This window comes from Pseudophryne corroboree, chromosome 2 (genome assembly GCF_028390025.1).
Source record: "Pseudophryne corroboree isolate aPseCor3 chromosome 2, aPseCor3.hap2, whole genome shotgun sequence".
Taxonomy (NCBI): domain Eukaryota; kingdom Metazoa; phylum Chordata; class Amphibia; order Anura; family Myobatrachidae; genus Pseudophryne; species Pseudophryne corroboree.
In genome coordinates, this window is record NC_086445.1 from 858,065,820 (window position 1) to 858,085,203 (window position 19,384).

The following is a 19,384-nucleotide window of genomic DNA, read 5'->3' on the forward strand; positions in this document are numbered from 1 at the left end:
TTTGCAAACGCCGGCCAGCTGCAAATCCATTCGCCACACACTCACCATCTAATGTTTTTTGCAGTCTGTGCGTAGCCCAGGACTTCCTCCTACAGTACTAAAGAAACAGGCTGATCGGGCCGGAGCTGACGTCACACACTCGCCCTGAAAACGCTTGGGGACGTCTGCGTTTTTCCTGACACTCCCAGAAAATGGGAAGCAAGTTACCACCCACAAATGTCCGCTTCCTATCAATCAGCCTAAGTTCGTCAAGCGATCAAAAAAGACACTGGACTATGAGGAGGGGCTTTCTAGGTTAGATATGTTTACACTAGAAATGAGACAACTAAGAGGAGATATGAATAATATTTACAAATATATAGAGGGGCAATATGTGGAGCTATCAGGTGATTTGTTTATTAAGAGACTTCTACACAAAACGCGTGGACACCCACTAAAGGTGGGTACACAGTCACACTGGCCAATATATCGTCCGTTCTCTTTAATGGACGATATATCGCGGGTCCGTCGGCCAGTGTGTATGGGCGAGGGGGGTCATTCCGAGTTGATCGCTCGCTGGCTACTTTTAGCAGTCGTGCAAACGCATTGTTGCCGCCCACTGGGGAGTGTATTTTTTCAAAACAAGACCAGCCCCGTAGTTACTCTTCGTGTGCGTTGATTCTAACGACGGAGGGACAGCTTTTGACGTCACACACCCGTCCAGCGTTCGCCCAGCCACGCCTGCGTTTTTCTTAGCACTCCCTAAAAACGGTCGGTTGACACCCAGAAACGCACACTTCATGTCAATCTTCCTGCGTTCGGCCGTGCGACTGAAAGCTTCGCTAGAACCTGTGCAAAACTACGATGCTCTTTGTACCAGTACGTCGCGCGTGCGCATTGCGGTGCATACGCATGCGCAGATTAGCCATTTTTTTCACTGATCGCAACGCAGCGAACAACGGTAGCTAGCGATCAACTCGGAATGACCCCCGATATGTCTGTGAACTCAGTCGTTCACAGACATATCGTGTCAGCCCCGCAGCACAGCTGACGGCCAATATATCTGCCGATATATTGGCGCGTTGCTGTGTGCGTACGCGTACACATGCTGCGGCAGCCGGCAGTGATTGACAGCAGAACTGGGCGGGCGTGTGTACACGCCCACCCAGTTCATGACGTCAGTCCCCGACGGATCGGGCAGTGTGTATGCTCAACACACTGCCCAATCCGTCCACAGATATATCTGCCGATCAATTGATCGGCAGATATATCTGTCAGTGTGACTGTGTACCCACCTTAAGGCTTGAGGAGAGGAAATTTCGTACTCAGCACAGGAAGGGATTCTACACCCAATATGAATATGGAATTCACTGCCAGTGAAGGTTGTAATGGTGGACTCGGTCAATGCATTTAAAAATGGGTTAGATACATTTCTAGCAGAATAAAATATCCGAGGATATAGCCTTTGACCTGAATAGAATAGGGAACATAATATATTTCAGGTTGAACTCGATGGACTACCAGTCTTTTTTCAACCTCACCAACTATGTTACTATGATTTTTTTTACATTTTGACCTCGCATCTGCGCATTATGATCCATACACATGTGCAGTTGTTCGATAATCAGCCACTGTGCGATTTCGCACAACAGCGATCAGGACTGAATTAGGCCTGTAGTTCATGCACTACTGCGAAAATATGCAAATGCAAATTTAAGGCACTAGCATATTCTGAAACACACACTGACCCTCTAATTACACGCTCATGAGACAGCCTCTATTAACAAACACTTCTGGTCACCTCACTGTCTCCACCCTGAAACACCCATGGTTTGTAGATCCTGTCTCAAGTCATAGCGATGGTGTCTGCAAATATGGATGCAATGGCACACCTCATTCGAGCGTGCGCATTAAGGATATCTCCACCATTTTGCGCATATGCAGTGGCAAATAATCGCTCAACTGCGCAAACATTGTCACTGTGAAACCCTATGAATCAGGCCCTCAATGAGCATGTAGCCACTAAGTAGAGAGGCAGACAGGATTAGTCACTAGTGGGCTAAAGGAAGACATGGGTGTAGTGTATGAGCCCAGGGGCGCCCACACTACACCTATTTTTTTAATAGTCACCTCTCAGGGGTCCCTCGCCAGCGGCAGCATCTATCCACAAATCTCCGGGTAAATGGTGCGGCATACATTTTCCCAGAGTTTTGCACATGCACAGTGAGAAAATCTCTGGGAAAATGGCCACTGCATAGGAGAGGGCCTGGATGGAGGAGGTTGCACACGGGCTTCCTCCTCTGTTAAAATGCCTCTAAAACAAAGGTACAATGGTTGCATTGATCATGCTAGGAGAAGAGAATGAGGAGTGCCCTGCCAATTAGGGCTTGCTGCCTAAGAGGGAGGAATGGAAATCCCTAATCACTAGTTCCTCACACATTACAGCACTGCTCCATCAGCCCTGCCACATTGCACAACTGCCCCCTCAGCCTTCCACATTATAGCTCTGCCCCATTAGCCTCTCCCGATTACACCACTGTCCCCTTCCAGCCCCTCCACATTACAGCACTGACCCTTTAGCCCCCCATATCATAGCACAGCCCCATCAGCCCCTTCTTATTACAGCACTGCCCCTCAGCCCACCCGCATTGCAGCAATAGCCCGACTCTGTGTTGGAGTATGCCTCGACACCTGATTTCAAAGTCTTTGAGGATGCACCATTTGTGGGTCCTGTCAGGCTAGCTACTAAATGCCAAGTCTGGCCCTGGACAGAGCCGGACCCCTTCCTTTAAAAAAAATAAAACACTTATTTAGGACAAAAAAAGGAGTTTAGGGGTTCGGGGGTGGTTTTCACAAGGTATCCCTCACCCCTAAAACAAATAAACCATTTTAGTGGTCCCATGACAGGCTGAGCCAGCAAAAAATGTGCCTACTGTATGTGCGCATGAGGTTGATGACTGAGGGGAGAATCAGTTTAAGGGGTGAGCAAAGGGAGTATCAGCCTTGATCTGGTGCAAATCAGTTTGGGAAAGTTGTCCTGATTTTGGCATGCTGGTGTAGTACATGGTAATATGGTCAGTCAAGATCAGGAAGCAAGTGTGTCTGGAATACGGATAACATTTCCTGAGGCAATCTTGAGGTGGTCAGTGTGGGTGTGGGTGTGGGTAAGGGAGGCATAAGGCAAATCATATATTTTGGCTCACCCCATGCCGCAACTACACAGTGAGGGCATGGCTATGTCATTTGTAGAGAATTGTGTTATCATGCTCCCTGCGCCCATTTCACTAAGAAGGGGCAGGATACGTGAGGGTCCCCTCTCTTGTGTAACTCTGTGGTCTATGCAAAATAAGTCTCCCGGATGTTCAGAGAGAATGGACAGGTATGGCTATAATTGGATGATTCATTGCTGTATTAGTTGAACTTACTTTAGTGGCTCCGAACACAGGATGCCTAATACTACAGGTCATTGTTGAGTTAGATGACTGAATTAATTTGGAATTAGAACATTTGACACCAGGATTATTAGGCTACAAGAAAAAAAGACAAGAAAATAATCAAAAGAAAAATCAAGCATTAAACAGACAACTGCAAAAAATATACCACTAAATTTGCTTGTTATTTACTCATTATATAGCCCTTTTGTAAATGTAAAAAAAAAAACTCTATAAATACATTTATAATAGCAGTAATAGTAGCATTAAAAATACTTATTATTATTATTATTATGATTATTATTATTTTATACAAGAAATATAACTTAATCCTTTCATTTTGTGAGTTTAGAACCCACTTGTATACTATTATAGTTTACTAGTGACTTGCAGTATGAAAGGCCAGGAACACTGCGAGGAGTTGGGTGAGGAGTAATGCAGTGACAACAGCCCCTTCCTTGGCCAAACCTCCCAGCACCCATGCCTATTTGATATCTTGGTGGCCCTGTGGAAGGCTCAGTAGGATGAAATCAGCATGCCAGAGATATGGAGAACATTTCTGAGTTTAATTGATATGGGACAAAATGTTCTACAATATTACTAAGTGAAGCAAAATATTTATACAAACAGGGAGCCATCACTCCCTCTCATGCATGACAACACTTTCATACTCCTGCAAGAGTAGGTTTCCATCCTGCTACCGGCCCACGTCCTAGTGAAATGGTCAGGTATGGGAGTGGCAATGATGCATTTCCAGCGCCTGTCTGCCTGGACCTGTGATTGTCGGCATTGCGCTGCATGGGGAAGGTCCTAATGACACCCATGGCCCTGCCTTGCATAGTGGCTACTGGCATGACTGCTCTGGAAACTCTCCTGAATGGGTAAACCAAAAATTCCTATTTTATAACATGTGGAGGGAAAGATAAACACTCTTGTCAATTCTGGGTGTTACTCTGCACATGCTCAGGCCCTGTCTACAAGCAGTGGTTAGGTCCTCCATTGGTTCTACACACAGGACCGGCTCCAGGCAAGTTCCAATACAACGGTCGAACCGGACGCCACACTTAATGGGCGCCACTAGCTCTTGCCGCCATATTGGAGCCTGGAGCCAGGTCCCTACAGCAGTGGTGTCCATCCCGCGTCCTGCCTCCTAACAGATGCTGTGTGACAATGAGGGGGAGTGCTGTGGGCAGGCCTAAGCTAAACTATGTGTGCGCTGTGTTGTGTCGGCGTCTGATGCTGGTGCCGCACAGTGCACACATAGTTTAGCTTTGGCCCGCCCATAGCATTCCCCCTCGTCGTCACACAGCCACTCCTAGGAGGTGGGCCGTGGGACGGACGCTGCTGCTGTCTCTTCCCACGCACACTGTCACCAGAGCAGACCAGTTCTTCCTCTGCTGGCTGCTGCGAGGGTGCGTAAGCCCTGCCTTAAGGGTAGTTTTTTTTTCTCATATGGTGCACTGTTCTAGCGGATAATGTGTATCTAGCACTGTGAGGCATATAATGTGTATCTAGTACTGTGGGGCATATAATGTGTATCTAGTACTGTGGGGCATATAATGTGTATCTGGCATTGGGGGTAATTCTGAGTTGATCGCAGCAGCAAGTTTGTTAGCAATTGGGCAAAACCATGTGCACTGCAGGGGGGGGGGGAGGCAGATATAACATTTGCAGAGAGAGTTAGATTTGGGTGGGTTATTTCGTTTCTATGCAGGGTAAATACTGGCTGCTTTATTTTTACACTGCAATTTAGATTTCAGTTTGATTACACCCCACCCAAATCTAACTCTCTCTGCACATGTTATATCTGTCCCCACCTGCAGTGCACATGGTTTTGCCCAACTGCTAACAAATTTGCTGCTGCGATCAACTCAGAATTAGGCCCTTTATGGGGCATATAATATGTATCTGGCACTGTGGGTCATATAATGTGTATCTAGCACTGTGGGGCATATCATGTGTATCTGGCACTGATGGGGGCATATAATGTGTATCTGGCACTGATGGGGGCATATTATGTGTACCTGGCACTGTGGGGGCATATCATGTGTATCTGGCACTGTGGGGCATATCGTGTGTATCTGGCACTGCTGGGGGCATATCATGTGTATCTGGCACTGCTGAAGGCATATCATGTATATCTTGCACTGCTGGGGGCATATCATGTGTATCTGGCACTGCTGGGGGCATATAATGTGAATCTGACACTGTGGTGGCATATAATGTGTATCTGACACTGTGGGGGCATATCATGTGTATCTGGCACTGCCCTGCTGGGGGCATATAATGTGTATCTGGCACTGTTGGGAATATAATGTGTATCTGGCACTGTAGGGCATATAATGTGTATCTGGCACTGTGAGGGAATATCATGTGTGTCTGGCACTGCTGGGAGCATATCATGTGAATCTGGCACTGCTGGGGGCATATCATGTGAATCTGGCACTGCTGGGGGCATATCATGTGTATCTGGCACTGCTGGGGGCATGTCATGTGTATCTGGCACTGCTGGGGGCATATCATGTGGCACTGCTGGGGGCATATCATGTGTATCTGGCACTATACTTGAGACGTGTAAGGAACACTATTGTGGGCGTTATGTGTAAGGCTGCTAATTGTGTGTGTAGAGGGGGTGTGAAAATATATTTATTTATAGTTTGATTATATAAACTTGCGAGGCCATGCCCACTTTTCCAGGAGCGCGTGCATGGTGGGGGGGACTTCGAAATGTTCTCGCTCAGGGCGCTAGTAGGCCTGGAGCCGGCCCTGTCTACACACCTATATCACCTATGTCATAGACATGCATCTTCCTCTGCTACTTCTACAGTACTAGTTCATGAAATATGTTTCCTTATCATTTACCGGTTTAATCATATTAAAGTGCAGGTTTTCAGGATATATTAGTGTCACGTTTGTCATGTATGAATCATCACCGGAATTTTCAAGGGAAAGTGTCATCATCAAATCTTTGGTGCTTCCAACAACTAGTTCCTCCCTGAAACAAGACATAAAATATGGCTATCAATACATAGAAGAGTGGTTATGCATCTTTAAGCTTACATACATTTGTTGTCTCTCACCTAGACAGAAGTGTGGTCAGTTTCAAATCTGGAGTGCATGTTGTTTTGTTACCGCAATCCTTTTCATATTGCAGCTACATAAATATACAGCAACAAGGTTACTTGTCAGTAGAACCTGGGAACATTACTCCAACGGTTAATAACAGGAGAACTAATATCCGAATACAAATGTATCTTCTCGTTCTTCCCTCTTACAGGACCTTTTATTATTAGCACCCAATGACCCCACATAAATTATGTATTCACACCAATGTGCCAGAGCAATTCGCTCCAGTACTGGGACAGCTGCTCAGGAAAGCAGATGTCCTGCAAGCTCCACCGCTACTACATTCACCGCTCACTAGTAGTTACTGCACATGTGTGAACTTAGGCTGGAGGAAGCAGACAGAGCTGAAGAAATGACCCTTCTTTGCACTTCAGGTCTCCTTTCAACAGCAAGGAGAGAGGCTCTGCATGCTAACGCCATCTGACATCTGTTCCCTCATTCAAGCTCAGTGCTCAGAGCTTGATGAATTGACAGCAGACACATAACATAAAATGGGTTTGGTATCGATTACTGGCAAACGGGATGCCGGCTGTCAATATCCTGACAGCGGCATCCCGCACGCCAGAGTGGCGGCAGCGGGGTAAGCGCTAAGAGTCCCCTTGGACACCCACGAGTGGGAATAGTCCTGGTGAGCCGGGATTCCAGCTGGTGGCATTGCTGGCTGTCGGAATTCCAGGGTCGGTATCCTGACCACCGGGAACCTGACAGCTTGCAAATTAAATGTATCCATATAAAACATGCATTAATTACTTTTTCCACATGTATAGCAGACCCACATACTGTATATCTGCAGTTACTCATGGCTGTGATTAATTTGGGGATAACTGAATCGACACCTAAAAGTCTGTTGTGTCCAATACACGTAATACACGTTTCTTCAGTAAAGAACCGATTTCATCAGAGATTCAAACTTCACAACCTGCGCCATCAACACCATTTTACTGGTGGTGTCTTCAAAAATATAGAACAAACCATTTTCCCGGAGACTTTACCTATGCTACGTAAGCTCTGTAACAGAGTCATCAGAACATGCACCTGTGTGATTCTTCTAAGAGGTAGCCTAGATTGCACCACTCCCTTCTCTGATAAAATATCATCCTTTTGTAAGGCAACTTATATTTTACCTGTAGGTTAAATTAGGGCTTGCTCAGAAAACAGTGTTGTCTGTCTGTGCTATAAATGAGCCTATAATGTTAACAAAGCTTTACAAACTTGATTAGATTACTTGTTATTACTGTACCTTAATCTGAGTGTAATGTTTGTCATAAAAATCCAGTATTGGTGATGGGAGGTCACTGTGCAAGTTTGCACCCAGCGCGTAGGATATGTTAATTACAATATCACTATAACAGTCATAATTACATGGCTGTTAAGTAAAAAAGAAAAGTCAATGCATCACAAATTACAACAGTGAAATAAGTTGCACCAACCACTTTTGAATCATAAATTTTAAAATACCTAAACAACATAATTAAAATGTTTGAGATACATACTGCATTGGCATTAACATTACACTACAGTCCATTTGGAAAGTAGAATTATTATTTCCCCATGACATTATTTTAACAGCTGGAGCCTCCAATTATGCTATGTATATTGGCCCTCATTCCGAGTCGTTCGCTCGGTAATTTTTATCGCATCGCAGTGAAATTCCGCTTAGTACGCATGCGCAATAATCGCACTGCGACTGCGCCAAGTAATTTTACAATGAAGATAGTATTTTTACTCACGGCTTTTTCCTCGCTCCGGCGATCGTAGTGTGATTGACAGGAAATGGGTGTTACTGGGCGGAAACACGGCGTTTTCGGGGCGTGTGGATAAAAACGCTACCGTTTCCGGAAAAAACGCAGGAGTGGCCGGAGAAACGGGGGAGTGTCTGGGCGAACGCAGGGTGTGTTTATGACGTCAAACCAGGAACGACAAGCACTGAACTGATCGCAGATGCCGAGTAAGTCTGAACCTACTCTGAAACTGCTAAGTAGTTTGTAATCGCAATATTGCGAATACATCGGTCGCAATTTTAAGAAGCTAAGATACACTCCCAGTAGGCGTAGGCTTAGCCTGAGCAACTCTGCTAAATTCGCCTTGCGAGCGATCAACTCGGAATGAGGGCCATTATTCATAGAGATGAGCGGGTTCGGTTCTCAGAGAACCGAACCCTACCGGACTCCACGTCCCGAGCGTGGATCCGAGTCAGGCTCGGTTTTTCCCGCCTGACTCGGAAACCAGAACAAGGCAAAACGTCATCATTCCGCTGTCGGATTCTCGCGGGGTTTGGATTCCATATAAGGAGCCGCGCGTCACCGCCATTTTCATTACGGAATTGGAAAGTGTAGAGAAGACGTGTCTCTGTTCTCTCAGTTTCCTCAGTGTCCTCAGTGTCCGTGTCTTGTGCTGCATCTGTCCAGTCACAGTGTTGTGTCCTCTGCTGCCATATGTCCAGTGCTGTCCAGTGGTGCTCTGTTGTGCTGCATCAGTTCAGTGGTGGTGTGTTGTGCTGCATCTGTCCAGTCACAGTGGTGGTGTCCTCTGCTGCCATATGTCCAGTGCTGCTGTGTTGTGCTGCATCAGTTCAGTGGTGGTGTCCTCTGCTGCCATATGTCCAGTGCTGCTGTATGATAAGTCCCTTACAGTGTTGCTGTGTTGTCCTGCATCAGACCAGTGGTAGTGTCCTGTGCATCAGTCAGTCCAGCGACCAGTCACAGTGGTGTCCTCTGCTGCCATATGTCCAGTGCTGCTGTATAGGATGCTGTGTTGTGCTGCATCAGTTCAGTGGTGGTGTATTGTCCTGCATCAGTCCAGTGGTGGTGTCCCTGTGCTGCCGTATATGTCCAGTGGTAGTTCCGTATATATCCAGTGATCCTGCCGTATAATTCCAGTAATCCTGCCGCATAATTCCAGTAATCCTGCCGTATAATTCCAGTAATCCTGCTGTACAATTCCAGTAATTCTGCCGTATAATTCCAGTAATCCTGCCATATAATTCCAGTGATACTGGCGTATAATTCCAGTAATCATGCCGTATAATTCCAGTAATCCTGCCGTATAATTCCAGTAATCCTGCCGTATAATTCCAGTGGTACTTGCATATAATTCCAGTGATTCTGCCGTATAATTCCAGTAATCCTGCCGTGTAATTACAGTAATCCTGCCGTATAATTCCAGTAATCCTGCCATATAATTCCAGTGGTACTGTCACATAATTCCAGTAATCCTGCCATATAATTACAGTGGTACTGCCATATAATTCCTGTAATCCTGCCGTATAATTCCAGTGATCCTGCTGTATAATTCCAGTGATCCTGTTGTATAATTCCAGTGATCCTGCTGTATAATTCCAGTGATCCTGCCGTATAATTCCAGTAATCCTGCAGTATAATTCCAGTGGTACTGACATATAATTCCAGAAAGTTCTGCCGTATAATTCCAGTAATCCTGCCGTATAATTCCAGTGGTACTGGCGTATAATTCCAGTAATCCTGCCGTGTAATTCCAGTAATCCTGCCGTATAATTCCAGTGGTACTGTCATATAATTCCAGTAATCCTGCCGTATTATTACAGTGGTACTGGCGTATAATTCCAGTAATCTTGCCGTATAATTCCATTAATCCTGCCGTATAATTCCAGTGATCCTGCTGTATAATTCCAGTGATCCTGTCGTATAATTCCAGTGATCCTGCCGTATCTTTCCAGTAATCCTGTCGTATAATTACAGTGATCCTGCCGTATAATTACAGTGATCCTGCCGTATAATTACAGTAATCCTGCATATAATTCCAGTGATCCTGTCATATAATTCCAGTGATCCTCCCGTATAATTCCAGTAATTCTGCCATATAATTACAGTGATCCTGCCATATAATTACAGTGATCCTGCCGTATAAATTCATTGATCCTGCCGTATAAATCCAGTTATCCTGGCGAATAATTATAGTGGAACTGGCGTATAAATCCAGTCCAGTGATACTGCCGTATATATATATACCCTGTTGCAAAGCGGATTACTGAGGCCATAACAACTATGCTGGTGTTAGACGTGCATCCAGTATCCGCCATTTGCGCAGTGGGGCTGCAGTGCCAACCCTAGATGGGCCAGGTGTTTGTGCTGCACACTTGTGTCGCTTAGCTTAGTCATACAGCTACCTCATTGCACCTCTTTTACATCTTTGCATGATGTGCTGTTTGGGGCCTTTTTTTTATATCTGCCATCCTGTCTGACAATGCAGTGCCACTCCTAGATGGGCCAGGTGTTTGTGCCGCACACTTGTGTCGCTTAACTTAGTCATACAGCCACCTCGGTGCAACCTTTTGGCCTAAAAACAATATTGTGAGGTGTGAGGTGTTTAGAATAGACTGGAAATTAGTGGAAATGAATGTTATTGAGGTTAATAATACCGTAGGATCAAAATTACCCCCAAATTCTGTGATTTTAGCTGTTTTTATGGTTTTTAAAAAAAATAAATCATCCGGATCCAAAACCAAAACCAAAACATGAAAGGGTGGTTTTGGCAAAACCAAGCCAAAACCAAAAGACGGCCAGGGAATTAGAACCAAAACCAAAACACAAAAAGTGCCCGCCGCACATCTCTAATTATTCATCTCAGTAATACAGCAGGTGATGTACAATAATGTCAAATCATGGAGTTACGAGTTCTTTAAAACTCTTTGGGAGATATTTAAGGAAACTGGTGCAATGGGAAAAGGTTTTGTTACCCATAGTAATCAGTAAGATGTTACATTTCTATGTTATGCATAAGGGTGGTCATTCCGAGTTGATCGCTCGTTGCCGATTTTCGCAGTGCAGCGATCAAGTGAAAAAACGGCAATTCTGCACATGTGCATGGTACGCAGCGTGCATGCGCTTAGTACTTTCACACAAAACTTTGTAGATCTACACAAGCTCGAGCAACGTTTTTTCATCGCTCGAGTGATCGTAGTGTGATTGACAAGAAGTGGGTGTTTCTGGGTGGTAACTGGCCGTTTTCAGGGAGTGTGCTAAAAAACGCAGGCGTGCCAGGTAAAAACGCAGGATTGGCTGGAGAAACGGGGAGTGGCTGGCCGAACGCTGGGCGTGTTTGTGACGTCAAAGCAGGAACTAAACGGACTGAGGTGATCGCAATCTAGGAGTAGGTCTGGAGCTACTCAGAAACTGCAGCAAAAGATTTTCGAGCAGTTCTGCTAATCTTTTATTCGCTATTCTGCTAAGCTAAGATACACTCCAAGAGGGCGGCGGCCTAGCGTGTGCAATGCTGCTAAAAGCAGCTAGCGAGCGAACAACTCGGAATGAGGGCCAATGTCTAATATTATTATGTCAACATGGACACACATGTTGACATTTGAATATACCAAACCCAAATTCTTTACTGCATCAGGTTTCAGAAATGTATCCCATATGTGAACTAAGGGTGTAAATCAGACCTGATCGCTCGCTAGCGTTTTTTGCAGCGCTGAAATCAGGTCAGAACTGTGCATGCGTATGCACCGCAATGCGCAGGGCGTCGCACAGGTACAAAGCCTATCGCTGCTCAGCGATGGGCTTGTGCGAAGAATCCATTCACATGGCCTTTCGCAAGGAGATTGACTGGAAGAAGGCGTTTGTGGGTGGCAACTGACCGTTTTCAGGGAGTGAATGGTAAAATGCAGGCGTGTCCATGCGTTTGCAGGGAGGGTTCCTGACGTCAATTCCGGCCCCGGACAGGCTGATGTGATTGCAGCGGCTGAGTAAGTCCTGAGCTGTGCAGAGACTGCACAAGATCTTTTCGTACAGCTCTGCTACACATGCGATCGCACACTTGCAAAGCGAAAATACACTCCCCTATGGGGGGGTGACTATCTGTTCTCAGCAGTGCAAAACACACCTAGCAAGCGATCAGGTCTGAATTAGGCCCTAAAAACAAATTGAAACTATAGGACAGATTCAGCATGAGTTGTAATTATGCGATCGCAGTTTAAGTTTTCGTGCATGTACGCACCACCATGCGCGCATGCGCAGAAGTGCATAAATTGGCAAATAGGGATTTTCACACTTCTGTGGGGCTTACTGAATTAGCCCCTATGTGTAATGGCTATCATGTATATCTCAATAATTCTATTCAATTTACCATTAAATAGAATTATATCATAGTTTTTCTTGCTAGTCTTTATATTATGGTATTAAGAGCTTCACTTAGAGTTGGGTATATGCCTTTTTGGGGGTTTGAATATACTGTATGCATTTATGTGAATATATACATTTCTGTGCATTATTGGCTTGCATCCTCTTACGCCTAGAGAAGCAGAAGAAGGGCAGACAATCATAAATGGAGATTGCCTAGAATCTTATACAGGCATGCCTCATAAAAGTATTTCCAGCAGATACTGGAGGTCTGGCGCAAAGATGCACTATGATGATGACTATCAGCAGTACTACAGTACCTTGCCACTTCTGATTGGCTGTTTGTGTATTGACTTTTCCAGCTGACACATCTTCCTCCATTAGTATTGTGGCTAGATTATATCTACAGTATAGTCACTGGTGTATTTATAATGGGTGCAGTGTGTGCGGTGCATACCTCACACGCTGCACCATTTTCTGGAGATCTGCTCATGCGCATTAGAGTCTCAGCACTCCGAGCACTTGGTGCCTGGCAGAGAGGAGGGGGCCCGGAGGGAGGAGGATGCACACAGGCCTCTTCCTCTCTTAAAACGCCCTTGAGTATATGCATCACTTTTTTGGGTATTTGCATTGACTACTGCAGTAAATAAAATTCCTATTTAATTTTTAAAGCGTTAAACAATATTTGGAGGTGTTTTGTATGGACAATACAATTTTCTCATCTGTTAATTCACTTACTACTGTCAGAACAGTATTACTGTATCTCTCGTACATCTGACAATTTATTAAACTATTGGGTCATTTACGAGTAGGGTAATGCTACTTTTGCACTTACTACTGCACTACTTAACACCGCCAAGACACATTTTAGAAAGAAAAATGTTATGCTTAAGTCCACAGCGCAAATACGTCCATCTGTAAATGAGTGTGTCAACTGCACAATGCACTGTTTCTCTGATTATAAGACTTAATAGAAAAGCACTGAAACCATAACTGCATACCCATGTTCCAAAAAGATATTACACTTTACCGTATGTTCCAATGATATAATATCTATAGCATAACTATTTTAAGATTTTTCCACATATATACAAATTATGGCAGGGAATAATTACCAGTACAGTCAATATGTGCTTTGCACACTTGTCTTTGATGAGAAGTTTTCCTTTGCTAGAACTTTTATCCTGAAAAGTAATTCGTTTCTCTTCCATGAAAACATCCAGCTCCATGTTGTAATGAAGGAAAGATTTTGCAAATTCTGGAAGTAGTCAGAGGAGTATGGATTAGCTAAACTCGTTCATGCTGCCTCAGGATGAGCAATTATCTATAGGCTTTATAAGACTTACTAAATGTTACTAACCAGCACGCGAAACATATATACGCAAAACTTACCAACACGCAGATGTACAAAGCTTCTCTATTTGCACAAATCCACATCTTTATATGGTCCAGCAAACTGTCTCTAAGTTTGTGTCACACCCAATTTGTACTTGGGTGCTAGATTGTAAGCTCCTTGGAGCACGTCCCTCCTCCCTCCTGTTCTCACAAGCCAATTCTCTCACACTTCAATTGCAGCAATCCCCTACTCAGCGACTGTCTATACCCGCATCTCCTCTCACTCACAACTCTTCCAATGTCTGTCTGCCTCTAGTAGTGTGCCAATCACTCCTTTGCTTCCTTGCATCTCAGCTGTATTGTGTACTGAGAATTGTGTTAATTGTTACATGTGCTCTGTTTAATTTTTTTGCAGTTATTGTAACGTTAAGTTCTGTGTACTCTGTATTGTTCTAATGTGTGCCGTATGTAAGGTGCTGCAAACCACTTGTCATCTACTCTCCTGTGTATGAACCTTAATTTGATCTCAACTAACCACCTGCATAATCCCAGTGGCTAAACCAAGACTTCTATAGTGTATGAACCTAGACTTGCTTTTGACCCCTCTCTGTTGCTAATATATCCCTTTCCTCTGTTCCCCAAGTCTGCTGTCTGGTTGTCATTCATGACTTTGGTCAAACCCTCGAACCCTTTCCTAATTCTGCTGTTACACCATAGTAATATTTCCAGGATCCACCCATTTCTCCTCCCGGAAGTTACTAAAACTCTTATTTAGGCTCTCATCATCTCTTGTTTTGACTATTACAATCTACTCCTTCAGGCTATCCTATCTCCTGCCTCTTCCCTCTTTAATTTAGCCTTAATTCTTATGCAAATCTCATTTTTTTTCTCTTGTCTCGCTGCTATCCCCCTCTTTCAATCATCCTCTGGCTTCCTGTCCCACTTAGAATCAGATCAGCTCAGGTCTGAATGAGGAACGACTCAAGGCTATTCTGTCACAACAAACACTGAAACTGGCAATCAAAGCAAGCCTGTTAGGAACGTTGACTTGTTAAATGTCAAGACTCTTGGAATTGCTTAGAATAGTGGTTCTTGGATTTGATGAGCATGGAAATTCTTGGACTTGATATATATGAAAACAATTGGACTTGATATACGTGAAGACACCTGTACTAGATATACAAGGGGGTACTTGGACTTGCTTGATGTTGTGGGGAACTCCAGAACTATTGGGGTGAGACCACTAGAGCCCTCAAGTGGGTCTTCCACCAATAGAAACCACCCCACCACTGTTCCCTTAGTGCTTGTTATGCATAACGGTACTTAATACCTCCAGCAGTAGGAGCTCACCCAACAGACTGATGACCCCATATAGCAATGAGATATAACTGTGAGTGAGGCACATGATACCTCAGGAAGTGAAGCAAGAGCTAGATGAAACCTCCTTCAGGGCAGGTGGCACAGCGGTTCCCAGCAGGCATTGTGGCCACCGCACCATAATAAGCGCCGGACGGGGACTGTCAGGCCGGGCGGCCAGAAGAGACACAGCGTCCCAGTCGCCTGACCGGGACCTGTGCCAGCACGGACAGCCCGACGGACCGCAACAAAGCCTTTCTCACTCAGATCATTTCTGTGCGCTGGAATACAGTGGCATAGCCGTAACTAGACATTTTGGTACCCTGTGCCAGAAAAAGCATTGGCATTCCCCCCCCCCCCCCCTCCCCCCATTGGTTTTAAAATGGAAATAAGGTGAGCCCTGGCACCCAGTGAAAGTACTTGCTATGATGCCCCATCCCACAAGATAGAACACCTATACTTACAAAACAGACACCAATCCTCTTATACTGTACCATTATTTATGCATTTATTTTGAGTGCTCTGTGTCATTAAGCTAGATTATCCTTTATTTTAAATCACACATTTCTTAGCAGTCATACCCAGGACCTTCAGTCACATCTTCCTTTATTTAAAGCACATATTTTAAAATACTTTCATACCCAGGATTTGAACACATGACCTTCCATATTGCAGTCAGACACCTTACTCGTGAACAATTTGAAATGTGTTCCTTAAATAATGGAGTGTGAGACTGAAGGTGATTAGGAACGTGAGGTGGAGATTGGGGCTTCCAAGAGATTGGGGCTTCCAGGTGATGCCGAGGATTAAAGAGGAGGAAGTTGCAAGTGTGATTGATTAAAACAAAATATGAACTGGTGCTGCAGAAAAGCACCCCCTGCCTTGCACATCGCTGATGGCCACTACACAGATGACCCTGTCGTCTGTAAGATACAATTCAGAGAGCCGTGTCTCTCCTCTCTCCTCCCTATCATCTTCCCCTTTCACTTTTTTTATCCCGCTCTTCCTCTGCCCCATCACTGATTGAAGTGACTCACCATCATGTGCATGCTGTCTGTTTTTGGAGAAGACTGCATACAGTAAAGGGACTCCTTTTTTTTTTAAACACAGACTGCAAGTAGTGCACAAGACATTATGTAAAAGTGCTTTTACCCAGTGCTGACAAATTACCTTTAACCCTTCCACTGAATTAGGGTACACCTAGATTCCTGTTTCCCAATAAATACCACTTTCACACTGCCAATGCCGGATCCCAGCCGGGAATTGGAAACGGATCCTTCCCAGGTGGGATCCGGCATTGGCAGCTGCTGTAGGCTTCCCCGGCCCGGCAATATGCCGGGTGGGTTGACATAGCAGTGGGGGGCGGAGGCGGCGCTGGGAGATGAGCTCATCTCCGCGCCGCCTCTCCCTGCTGTAGTAAACGGGTCCCGGGACGCATCGACATGGGAGCCCGTTTACGCAGTCACTGACCCGGTATTCAACCCGGGTATAACACTGCTTTATTCCCAGGTTGAATTGCCAGGTCAGGCGACCTGTGATTTTGGATATGCCCCTTTCACACCGCACGCCGACCCGTGTCGACCCGGCAATATGCTGGGTCGATACCGGGTTATTTGTGCGGTGTGAAAGGGGTATAACTTACTTTAAAAGCTTGTGTCCATAAGGCAGTTGCATAACTATAAATTTTGCTCCCCCCTGCCAAAAAAGTTTCTGGTGCCCCCCAATACATTATTATAATTTTTACCTGCATGCTCGTTGCCAGGGGTTTCATGCTAGTTGCCAGGGGTTTCATGCTCAGGGTTTTATGCTTATTGCCAGGGGTTTAATGCTCCTTGCCACGGGTTTCATGCTCATTCTCAGATTCCTGGAACTTCTGGATAATGCTATATTTGCATTTCTTCCATGACAGATACTAGAGGTCCAGTAGAACTGCTAGAATCTGTCTCCTCCTAGATGTTGGCCATTTTTGGAGGGACATTTTCAGCAGATTTCCTTGCAGATGGCCAGACAGCATGGAATCTGCATAACACAAGTGCCGGTGCTCCCAAGCCACCGCGTGGTCTGTGGGGGCTACTGCTACGCTACTGCCACAGGGTACATGTAACAAACAGCGATAAGCTCTTTTCCTCTGGAAAACTGTTACCTCTCATTTGGGGAACTCCAAGACAACGGAAACAACTAGGACCATGACAGTCAACTTAATAGGTAGATTTGATATGTTTATATTATTGGTACACAGGCATTTGAAACCTGAATACTTATTTTAAAATCAGCTATTAAAATATCACACGTACCCTTCTTGCAGCCTAACCCTAACCCTCCCCAGTGGTGCTTAAACTTAACCCTCCCCTACCTAACCTCCCCCTTCCTGCGCAACCTGACCCTAAGCAGCACCACATACTTAAGTTCGGAGTCCCGGTGTTCAGGACTCCGGCGTCGGCATTGCGATCCATGTGGACAACCCTGCGTCAGTATTCCAAGCAGTGTCAGGATTCTGGCATCAGTATTCTGACTGCCGGGATTCAAAACACCGAGATCCTGACCGGATCCCATTAAAAATAATAATAATGTCTCTATAAACATGATTTAATTTTATAAATCTGTACTTTCTTTTCCATGAATTTACCAACTGAAAGGACGTGCATGAATTTACCTGGCTTGTTGAATGGCGTTAAGGTAAAGCACAGGCTAGCCTGCAAAGTTTTGTTCGTGTAAATTAGAGGAATTTTATCCGGTTCAAAATGCAGAGTGGCCTGTACTGTAACCACTGGACGAGATCTGTAGGAAAAAAAAAAAAAAATCTGAAAATAAATGGACTGTATTTATTAAATTTAATCTAAAATAAATACAAGACATATATATTTTGTGGATGTTATATGTGACCAGACAACATTCTTATTGTTATGTAAAATTACTGTTTCTATGTATTTTGCACAGCAAATTTTGTCATTATATTACATGGCTCAGGATTTATTTAGCAAAGATGAAACTATTGTTCTCCGTATTGTGGATATACAACCAGCTAATTGCATCTGTGTACCAGTCTCATTACAGGAATCTCAAAAATGTTGTTACGTAAGTTATTAAAATTGAATTATGAGATTGCTCCCTAGAAGCAGAGTCCCGCTCCTTGAAATTCTTTCTAATTTGTTTGCACTCAGAGCCGGATTAAGGGGTAGGGCCCAGGTGGTACATTACCCTGGATTTCCCCCCCCCCCCCCCCTCCTAGGGCACCCCCGACCCTGCCGTCCACCACAGGCTGTTTATATGCATGCCGGTCCTGTGCCATCTCTGTCAGGACAACTTGTGCGGTGCCTGCAGCATGGTAGAGGGTTTTTTAGCAGGGTAAAAAAGGGGGCGTGGTCATGTCTCCATGATTAGGCCACACACCCCAACGTTGCCAAAATCTGTTGCTGTCTCTTGTACCCTGCCTGCTCCTTGTGCGTCTGTCTCCTGGAGGAGGCAATTACACAGAGGCACTCTAAAGACATTTTCAAAGTGCAAGTATATTAAAGAATCATATATACATCCATCAACAGCTGTATCTATAATGCTATGATACACTTGCACTTTGAGTGCCTCTGCCTGATACCAGTATCCTGCATCCATATTTCTGCACATATATATTGTGTGAGTGTATATATATATATATATAGAGAGAGAGAGAGAGAGAGAGAGAGAGAGAGAGATACTGTATATATATATATATAAAACACCAAAATACTGGCATTCACTAAATAATGTTCATATGTTTAGTCGGGTGCCTTCCATAAGCTGGCCCAGTCCGTGATCCCTCTCCATGTATAATTCCCAAACGGCAGCACTCCAAAATAATGGTACTCCTAACAGCATAGCTTAAGGCAACACTATGCTGTAAAGAGTACCTTCATTTCGGAGTGCCGCCGTTTGGGAATTATATACAGTATATATATATATATATATATACAGTGGGGCAAAAAACTATTTGGACAGCCACCGATTGTGACCCACTTAAAAAGATGAGAGAGGTCTGTAATTTCCATCACAGGCACACTTCAGTTGTGAGGTATCGAATCTAAAAAA

The 19,384-nt window shown here is 44.7% G+C and overlaps 1 protein-coding gene across 3 annotated transcripts in view; it reads right to left on the bottom strand.

Annotated features, from left to right (window-relative positions):
* ITGAE (integrin subunit alpha E) overlaps positions 1-19,384 on the bottom strand; it is a 343,943-nt gene that overhangs the window by 101,388 nt on the left and 223,171 nt on the right. For 2 of the 3 annotated variants that reach the window (XM_063955833.1, XM_063955832.1), the window contains exons 18-23: positions 17,976-18,100; positions 13,747-13,889; positions 7,777-7,902; positions 6,491-6,564; positions 6,273-6,405; positions 3,405-3,506 (exon numbers count right to left, since the gene is read on the bottom strand). In XM_063955833.1, the coding sequence (XP_063811903.1) occupies positions 3,405-3,506; positions 6,273-6,405; positions 6,491-6,564; positions 7,777-7,902; positions 13,747-13,889; positions 17,976-18,100 (703 nt within the window). The remainder of the gene's footprint in view (positions 1-3,404; positions 3,507-6,272; positions 6,406-6,490; positions 6,565-7,776; positions 7,903-13,746; positions 13,890-17,975; positions 18,101-19,384) is intronic. The other variant, XM_063955834.1, reaches the window with a different exon arrangement.